This window comes from Amia ocellicauda, chromosome 17, assembly GCF_036373705.1.
Source record: "Amia ocellicauda isolate fAmiCal2 chromosome 17, fAmiCal2.hap1, whole genome shotgun sequence".
Lineage (NCBI taxonomy): Eukaryota > Metazoa > Chordata > Actinopteri > Amiiformes > Amiidae > Amia > Amia ocellicauda.
In genome coordinates this window covers 15,585,054-15,595,255 of record NC_089866.1, presented here as the reverse complement: position 1 = coordinate 15,595,255, position 10,202 = coordinate 15,585,054, and the positions used below count along the sequence as shown (strand labels likewise).

General features: G+C 41.9%; 1 protein-coding gene across 1 annotated transcript; it reads left to right on the top strand.

Moving 5' to 3' along the window:
• On the top strand, positions 1 to 6,602 carry bri3bp (bri3 binding protein). Its single transcript, XM_066688765.1, has 3 exons — positions 1 to 329; positions 1,525 to 1,627; positions 2,242 to 6,602. Exons 1-3 carry the CDS (start codon positions 150 to 152, stop codon positions 2,670 to 2,672), a joined length of 714 nt encoding a protein of 237 aa, XP_066544862.1. The 5' UTR covers positions 1 to 149; the 3' UTR covers positions 2,673 to 6,602.
• Positions 6,603 to 10,202: the final 3,600 nt, after the last annotated feature.

Below are 10,202 nucleotides of genomic sequence, written 5' to 3'. Positions count from 1 at the left end.
GGAAGCGCAGTGCGCGGCCGACCGGAGTGTTTTGCTGGAAGCAGCCTCTTCCGGGTCTGAGCACCGCGCAACTCATTATTTTACCCAGCCCGGCCACAAAACGATTCTTTTTTTGTAAGCAGATCGTGTCTTGCATTAGTATTGAAGCCATGAAGGCAGTGAGGTCGCTCGCAATGGCCGCGGTTCTTGTTGCGTCCTTGTTCTGCGCAGAAGCGGCCAGGAGTCGGAAGGACTCGAGCAGCCAGAATAGTTTCAGACGCGCGGCTAACGGCCTCCACCAGGCGCTGAGCAACGTCTTCGGAGAGGACAGCATCCGCGCTTTGCACAAGGTCAGTGCGCCGCTTCTCCCCGGCCCGGCCCGGCCCGGCCCGCCACCGGTGCGCCGTGCATCGCTGGACGAGTAGGGCCCGCGGTGTGCAGCTCGCCGGCCGGCCGCTGAGGGGATGAGCCGCTGCGAGTGGTGCTTTCGCGGGGCTAGCGGGTGCTAATCCGCCTGTATGGTCCCTGGTTGCCATTTTGAACATTGTATTGGCCTGGGCTGTTTCAGTTTGCTCCCCTCGCCACTTCTACTGTAACCGAGACATGCACGCTGCTTTAAAGAGCCAATTCTGAAATGAACGTGTGTGTTTTCATTGTTTTTAAATGTGAAAATATAGCCTACGAATTAGCTATTTGTCTAGGTACAATACGTTATATATATATATATATATATATATATATATATATATAGTGCTGTTAATAATAAGTCGTGATTCATTCATAGTTCATAAGTTCTACATGTTAGTCTTATTACTTCGTGACTTCTTGATCAGTGTTAAAGTGATGATGTACTATACAGTAATTAACATACAGTACAATCCTAGCGGGTTGGGGAATATTATGTTTTTTTCTCTGGAAACACAGCCTAGCGAAATGGTAGTTGATATATATAATGACCTTGGGGACCATTCAAATGAACCGTTGTAGACACTTGATTGACACAATGAATGGGAATCCTATTGCATTTCGATTGCTTTTTGGTATTCATTTCAGATTGATTATCCCACAATTTCAATCCCATTTGTGCTTGTCAGCTTGTGGGGGAAATATTGTGTTAAATTAGACCAGCTCTCCACAAAGCTTTCAAAACGATAGCGAGTTAAGTACACGGCTGGGACATTAGACCCTGCATTTGGATATCCGATATAATTTTCTGACTCCCCACACAGTTAGTGCTTGTCAGAAAAATAGTATTGTTCATTCAGTCCTCATGCTGTGAAAATATTGGACCTACAGTCAGGGAGTCTGCCGCCCTCCTCCAAGACCACTAATCTTCAGGTTGATATAGAGATCTGGAAGACATTCTGAATTATACAAATTGATCACTTAATTGGGCCTTTCAAGTTATTCAGATGTTCTTCAGTGACCAAAACTAAAGGAGTCCCTCCAGCTCCAAGGTTAGGTTTTTCTCTAACCCTGACTCAGCCATGCTTATGACCAGGTGGAAAAACAATAACCTTCTTCCTCTTCTGTTCCTCTTTGAAGTTTTTCTCCAAGACCACAGAGCGCTTCGTCTATGGGGTGGACGCATTCTTGGACACAGTCTGGAAGATATGGACAGACCTTTTAGATGTTCTGGGAATTGACTGTAAGTATTTTTGTTTGTTTGTTTTTGTTTGTTTCCAATGGTGTTGTACATATAGGGTTCAGTAGATGCAATCATTCAGAGGACAGGTGGTTAAAAGAGCTGATTAACATGTTCAGTAAGTTTGCGTCCTGCAGTTAATGATTATGCTAAAGAGATGAAGAGCGACAAAGTGGATTTCACGCTTGCAGAGATCAAGGTGCTGCCAGATGAATAAATAATACTTGGTGCTGTTGAGACAGTCTGTTCTGGACATGCAGTGTGTGCTGTGAACTAACATGAGGGTGTTTTTCACAACTTACTCCACAAATACATAGCCTACATATCTGCAAAAACATCTTGACACTTTCATATGCAGCGCTGTGATGCCACCATTTCAACAGTGGAGAGTTTCTTCCTCAACTCTCATACGACAACTAGAAACATATTAAAATCAAGGGCGCAGCATCTATAAACATCTTCATTTTAAGGCCATAAACGGCAGCAACGTTTCAATCCAAAGACCAAGCTTGTCGTGCCTGCAGTTTGAATTATTTTGACTACCACCATTTAGGCATTGCTTTTTTCTGACACATAATTTCCTGTTTCCTTCTTCCTCCTCTTCCCCTGTTTGGCAGCCTCCAACCTGAGCCACTACTTCAGCCCAGCTGCAGTGACCAGCTCCCCAGCCCGAGCTCTTCTGTTGGTGGCGGCGGTGCTGCTCTCCTATTGGCTGCTCTCGCTCTTCCTGGGTGGGTTCTTCTACATCCTGCACGTGCTGTTTGGCCGCTTCTTCTGGCTGGTGCGCGTCACCCTGTTCGCCCTCTCTTGCCTCTACATCCTGCAGAAGTTTGAGGGCGACCCCGAGCGCGCCATCCTGCCCCTGTGCTTCGTAATAGCCATCTACTTTATGACCGGGCCTGTGGGCTCCTACTGGAGGAGGGGCGGTGGAGGAGGCAGCGGCAACACCCTGGAGGAGAAGATCGATCAGCTGGATGGACAGATCCGCCTGCTCAACATCCGCCTCAGCCGCGTCATCGAAAGCCTGGACCGCAGCAGTGAACAGTGACTGTGAGCCGGGGACACCCAGGCCCTGAGGAAGAGGGCTGGAAGGAGGGAGAGAGGGAGGGAGGCAGGGAAGGAATGGAGAATACATGTTCTGAGGTCCACTGAGGGTACAGGACAGCAAAGCAGGGTAGAGCCGATACATGAAGCCCACTTTGCTGGCCAGGACCCTGTTTTTTTTATTATGATATCTTACTGTACTGGAATTATTCCCCCCCCCAACCAGTTTTCACCTCCTGTAGTATATTCCGACATGCTTTTAAATTCCCCACCTCCTTCATTAAGCTGAAAGGTTTAATGGATGGGGTGATGTCTTTGAGACGTTTGCATGATAATTTTGTTTAGCACTGTACGTTGTTGTTATTTTATTTTGTGTTTTTATGTTATGCTATCAATTAAGCCTTTCAGGACATGTTTATAGCACTGGTGTACAAAGCAAACCACACTACAGGGGGTTAAAACGGTTTCCTACATGACTGGCTCTTGGAAGTTTCCGTGATGCTCAGCAGTTGTTTTTTTGAAGACCGCATAAATAGAAGAAGGAAAAAAAATAATACACCATTGTAATTCCATGTTCCTTTCGTTGAGTTCAGTCTCTGCCAATTCTCCATGTTGCCCGGGAATGTAGATCTTGACCCTCAGTTCCGTCCATGTGTTGATGAGGAAAGGATATCATTTCTAATCTTTATTATTAATTTATTCTGAAGAAGTTCAGACCATTGAACCCCAGTTCACTTACTTTTGTTACTGTGTAGTGTGTCGGAGAACTTCTCTGCAGTTCTGGGGTCCTATTTAGGTCTTAAGTGCACTGGATCACCTATTCTAGTATGAGAATGAAGTGGTTTGGCAGAGCTCTGCTAGTTTCTTTAGGATGTTTTTTGGAATTGATTTAGATGAGTTCCTCTCAGTGGTTAGATATCTGTTGAGAATCATGGCTGTGATTTCCCTGGATTGAAATAGAGGTTATAGTTTCCTGAATGGATAAAGTAAATCTTGGAAATTAACGTTACCCTTTAATGGGACCTTCCTCCCTTGTTCCACCACATTCCCTTTTCCTTCTATCCAATATTATGTGGTCTTCTTTGATCCAACTTTACTTATTTTTAAAAAGAAGGCAATTCTTGTCCAGCAAATTTCTGTCACTGAAATTTTGGGGGGCAAAAAACAGTTAAAAAACAACTAGTGTAATGTTGTGTCCCCAAGTCTGCACAAGTCAGTGGCACCTCTACACTAAGAACAGCACAGTGGCCCATCTTTCCCTCAAGGACTGGCTGTTCTGTGAGAATCTGTCCACTAATGCTGAACACAGGCTGCCCATGTCTGGGGCCACATCCACGCCAAGAGCCAATCTGCCGCCACTATGTGTAAATAAGAATTCCCAGCCCCGATTCCCCTGACAGCCCAGGACTCGAAAGCTTGAACAGTTAAACACTGGATTTTTAACCCTGTAAGTCTTTGCTCGTAATTTCTTTTGAACAACGCGGCAGAACAAAAAAGCACCAAACCAGTCTTGAGTGAACTGTCACCATCCCATCGTAGCAATATTCTATTCAATATCAGGACTTTTTTTGTATACTGTGGACCAGTTAAGTTGGTGTCCACTGCCGAGAAGGAAGCAAGCGGGTTTGGTTTAGGGGCAGGAGGGAGCTGTGTTGGAAGACATGTTAAACTCAGGGAGATGAAACATAAGAAAACATTATTATTATTATCTCTTCACCTATGTTGGCCCTGTTTAGGCATGGGGCTGCTCAGAGCCACGGCCTTCCAGGGTTAATTCCATGTTCCATTAGGAAAATGCCTTCCAACACGAAGCCTCAGTCCCTTAGGAGATTTGATCTGTTACCAGAGAGTTTGGATGTTTCTGCCATTTTGTATTTGTTGTTTTTTTAGTAGTTGTTGTAGTTTTGTAAATCGGGGTGGGGGGGATTCAATAGTGAAAAAAGCATGCATCTACTGTATTATTTTCGTTGGGCAGCTGTCTTTTCCTACTTCCTGTATGTGCTGGCTATAGCTTAACGTGCAGCTCTGCAATCGGATATAAGCTATTATTTTGCATATAGTAATACAGGTCACCCGGGAGGTTCTTGACTGGAAGCTTGGCTCTGCCTCTTCATAACTGTGTGTCATGTTGACCAGGTTTGTGTCCACTCCTTGCGCTCTGTCCTGCAGAGGAGATTTAAAGCCTCGGTCGTATTACAAGTGAATCGTGTATTGCTTGGTCTCTGTTGGATTAAATCCTTCTGTTTTCATGCTATGCAAGACATTTATTATTACTGCAGAATTTTTAAAAATCTACTGCATTTGACACTGCATTGACTGTTGTACGGTTCAACTTGGTTATTTTAAAGTCAATTATGCTATAATGCCAAACTCACGAATGCACATATTCAGCCACTAGACATATTCTGCCAATGTATCACTGACCTTTGCACTAATTTATGTGTTCTGACACATGGATGTGTGATTTGTGTTTCACAGGTTTTTTTTTTAAATAGGTGTGAGCCTCCATCTGATATTTTGGATGGACAGAGACAAAATGATACCTTTGCTCAACTTCTCAGAATACTTTAAAAGATATTTTATCTTTTGAATTATGTGAGAATCAATTTTTCATTTGTTTAGAAAATACCAGCATGAGCAAATCCCCAGGGCTCCGAATCATTCGGAAGCTTCTGGGTTGGGAGTTGCTGTCAGCAGCTGTGCTTTAAGGTGATTGTTAAAAGTAAAGTAACCGCTGTAATGAGGATGATGATTGAGTCTGAAGTTTAAACTAAATGATGCACTTGAAAGAAAGATGAAACCCAATCAATCATGATTTTTTCCCCATAGAAAGTCCTTCGGAGTTAATGTGCTTTGATAGCAAAGCAGCCACATTATAAGTGTTTCCAATTGTTCAAACCTAGAAAGTGTATTTTTATTCCCTGTCCCTATTCAACTGTGTCATGTTCAGCACAGATCCCATTTCTCAATCCCTTGCAAGGAGGGGGCAAGAAATATAAACATGTAGCTGAGATTTTTTAAAACCTAAAGGATGATAGGCAGGATGATCGGAGTCCATTTTGGTTGTTTTGAGAAAAACTTCAATGGCACCTCAATGATTTTATATCTAAAAATTATTCTATTATAGAACAGTGCCCTTTGATGTTGGGAAACATTAGGCACTTTATTCAGCTGCTGCGTGTATTTGGTTTACAAGCGTTCAAAGTGTGCAAATTTAAAATTATGAAAATTGACTTGAATCATTCTACCCGTTAACTCTTTTCTCAAACTCAAACTCAAATTTCCTGTTTGGCATCAGTTTCAGAACTGTTAAATAAGTAAATGGTGAAGAAGGAAGTTATAGCTGTTATAGTGTATACTAGTGTTTTTTGTTTTTCCTGCATGCATCAACAACACATGCTTGCATTGCTTTATTTGACTGTACATACTGTTTTTTATTAAATATACTGAATTAACCCAGACCTCAGAAATGCCTGCTCAGTTGCTTGACAGTCCATCCCTTTTGTGAATGTAGTGTTGAAGTGTTAGCTCGGCACAATCCCCCTTCTCTCAACTGTGTTTCTATGGTGCTGCTTTGCTTCTGTTCAGATGTGTGTGGATCACAACGATGCCAATGTGAACACGTTCCACTCCAGTCCGTCTTTGTTTCTTCCTTGCAGGAGCACTGAAATCTTTTGAGTGAACGCTTTTATTGGAAAAGATCTCACTAGCCAGTTATTCAGTACGTTTATTTTTATGGTAATTATTCAGTGTTTTTTTTAATATCAATTTTTCAGTACTTTCAGTAATTTTTCGGGGTGTATATCTGAAGCCTGCTATTGATTTGTAGTGTGTCATATGTTTTGTGGTGATACGTTTCTTCAAGACGTCCTTTTACAATGATACTGAACGGTTCCCGAATAAATGAATAAATAAACTTAAAGTTTTATCATGAGTATCTTCCCTGAGTCTTCACTGCAAAAAACCTTTATTTTGTATTGTTTGGTTATGAGAAGTGAATGGAAATTGTATCCACACTAAAAACTTCCACAAGTTTGGAAACCCTGTGTGTTGTTAATCTGTTCTGTGTTTATATAATCGATTCAACAGGTTAAGCTAGGTTAAGACCCAGGTGTATTACTCAAGCCACTGAACACACAAGCGTTAGACGGACAGGGAGTGATCTCTCAGACTGAGAGCAGGTGGGATGATCTGAAACAGCCACTGAGCAGGGCGAGCAGTTTCACATCGCTGGCAGCAGACCTAAAACAGGTTACAAATCGGCAACTCCAAGCAGTTCCTGCCCAGAAACCAGTAAATATTTGCAATGTGATATGGGTTCAGTTGGTTTCTAATTTTGTTCAATGGAAGCTCTTGGCTCTTTTAAGGCTGGACTCTTCAGATCTCCCTTCTCCTACCAAGCTGTTAGGAGTTTCACAGTTATTGGTAAGCTTCCCACCCCAGGTCTGTAAAGCAGGGGAAGCAAAACATTAAAATTAAAAAAAGTTCACTGCCCTATACTTCTGTAACATTCTGTTAATTTCAGGGACGTGCAGGGGGGGGAGGCGAGCCATTGCCCCTTTGGCCCACAGAGCCTTAAGTATCCTCTCTGCTCCCCCTCACAAATGCCATTGTGCCAATTCTGCCCCTGCCGCAGCCTACTGTATCAATGCTGTACTAATTCACCCCCCCAAGTCAACAATTCGACAGCACTGCCCCCCCACCCCAGGCGAGTATGTTAGTGTCTGCAATGCAGGGCTCCTCTAGAGGTATACTGTCCTTTACAGCCGGGGAGGGGTTATGATTATAATCAAACCATTATTAAACATAATATGGGAAAATATAATTTCATGTTCTAAACTCTATTGTTCAACATGTTGAACAATACATTCCACGCTTACAAAGACCAGGGCTGTGGAGATTATAAAAGTCTGAAAATGGCAACGCAGAGAGAGGCATCATAGAGTCCCCTGGTGCTGTCTGAGGTTAGCTAATAACGCAATCAACTGACCTAAGGATTTCGGGTGGTGATTTTGATTATATGATTTCAATAATTAATCAATGCCAAGTCTCAAGTGGGAAATGGAAAGGGAATAGTTTTCCTTTGAGAAGAGTCTCTGCAAACGCGCTGCTACACAGTCTGGGGCCGTGGGCATACTAACACTTCTCTGTGGTTTAAGATGCTTAGATAATTAGGCAGTTTCTGTTTCAGCATCTGTTGCAATGATCTGTTGTTTATAGATTTAAATTGGAAAAACTTGTCCCTCTTGGTATTTTTAAATAATTGATGAGGGATTTTAAGGCTGATTCCTTATCAATGTTTTTAATTTGCTGTTTCTATGATTGTAAATTATGGCTGTGATTTCTTTGTTTTTCTTATTATTAGAGTACTTGTATTTGTTATATTGTATTTTGTCTTTTTTATTTAGCGACTTGCTGCTGCCTATCTTGGTCAGGACGCTCTTGGAAATGAGATTTTTAATCTCAATGAGCCTTTCCTGGTTAAATAAAGGTTTAATAATATATATATATATATATATATATATATAGAGAGAGAGAGAGAGAGAGAGAGAGGACAGGGTGCTGATAAATTGAGGGTCAATTGTGCAATCTTTCACAATCCTGTTACTTCAGTCAGTCAGCTCGCTGCAGCCAGGATTTCTTCATTAGTGATCATCAGACTTTGCTTTGGCTCAGATGGGTCTCAGGTGACATGTGTGGTCTTTTGTGCCCTGGCTACTGCTGACTTGATATCTCTTCTGGTCTAATGTAGGGCCTAATTCTCCCCCAGAACTGTAACCTGTGGCAAATTCATGTTCATCTTTTAAAAATGATAATTCCCGAAATTAGGATTTAAATGTTATGTGTGGTTTAAATGTGGTTTTAAAAGATCCAGACTGAAGCATTTCTGGATGATGTATTATTTACAAAAATACCCTCTGCATTTAAGTTAAAAAGCTAAGTAGGATGTACTAATACCACTACTAAACTGCTACTGGTATTACTACACCTCACTACATTTTACCACATTTACTGTGTTTTCACCACTGTACACTATACCATGGTTTCAACGTATTTTGTCCATGTTTTTATCATGATTGTACACTGCATTATATACTGTTTATTTGGTTAAAGTATTTTACATTTCTTAAAATAAAACAATTCCAATTTTAATACTTATGATTAAAATCATTTAAAATATCAATCATTAAAATCACTTAAAAAATTTTAAAATCTTTGTGATTTTAACTAAAACAATTAACTTTAAAATAAACGTGCTCAAATCAAATAAACAAAACGTGATAAAAGCAAAAAATTGCACACCAACAAAAGAGTCAGATACATTGAAAATAACTGAAAATTGCATTATATACAGCAATGTCATCAGTGACAATGTGTGCAGCCACGCCACATTACTTTTATTCTCACCCAAGATGGCGGACTGACATCTCACCAGAGATACTGCATGTTATGGTATATTTCCTCCCACAATGCTGCACAGATATACAGTCTAGTTCTAATCAAATCAATGAATCGAATCAATAATCATTAAATTAAAGAATTAAATCGCCTCCTCAAAAGAAACTGCATCCAACAGCTCTTCGCACAGCAACGGCAGCGGCATTGTGATTGGGCACACCTCTAAAATCTGTCTCCTTCGCCGCCTCTGATAGGTCACGCCCCCGTCTCCTGGCCGAATGATAGGGCGCACCTGCCTCCTAATTGGTCAACACCGCTTTCCGTCCGGGCCCTTGACCACGCCCCCCGACCGAGAGTTCTCGGCTGATGTGGAACCAGCATCCGCTCCACCAATCAGAGCGCAGCCCGATTGTGGTGCGCTGTTGTGCTGTATCGCTCCGCCGGTGTCCGCGCAAACAAAGCGAGAGCTGTGAAGCGGCCGGGTATTAAAGAGACAGTGACCCATTTCCAATGCCATATTCTGCATTCATTTCAAATGAGTCAAGATAGGAAATGATTTTAAAGCCTGATTGATCAAGCAGAATTATTTCAACCGGTTTTTAAAATTCGCATTAAGTTGACACATGACATGATATAAACCTTTTTGAAACGACTCATACAGTAAATTAGGTTGTTGGATATGTCTGTGCAACCAACGTTTTTGGCCCCTTTTTGAGTATAAGGCACATTACACCTGGTGTTTTCTATAGTATGCACATCATCATAGAAAAGTACTCTTCTTTTTGGTTAAAACGCACTGTTTAATCAGGTACAACTGTTAGGTAAAGAAATGCAATGTGTGTAAAGTAGACCTATCCCAATAACCTTTATCTGCAACAATGAAAGGTCAGGGAGAGCCATATATAATAGACACCTGTAGAGAGTATACAGTTCATGCATGTCACACATTCTCAAGCGAGCATTGGATAGTGGGAAGTGAAAATGTGGGATTTTAGGATTTTGATCATTACAGTTATGGTCTGTTAATATGTAGCCCATATTGACCTAATACGGAGGGTCTATTTTCTTTGGGGCACGGATACACACGTCGCTGGCGTGGGAGTAGAGCCGTGTCCAGGTGGGCGGAGACCGGCGC

Coding starts and splice junctions, on each gene's coding strand:
- bri3bp (XM_066688765.1), top strand. CDS start 150: ATGAAGGCAGTGAGGTCGCTCGCAATGGCCGCGGTTCTTGTTGCGTCC. Junction 330..1,524: donor GCATCCGCGCTTTGCACAAG/GTCAGTGCGCCG, acceptor TCCTCTTTGAAG/TTTTTCTCCAAGACCACAGA. Junction 1,628..2,241: donor AGATGTTCTGGGAATTGACT/GTAAGTATTTTT, acceptor CCTGTTTGGCAG/CCTCCAACCTGAGCCACTAC.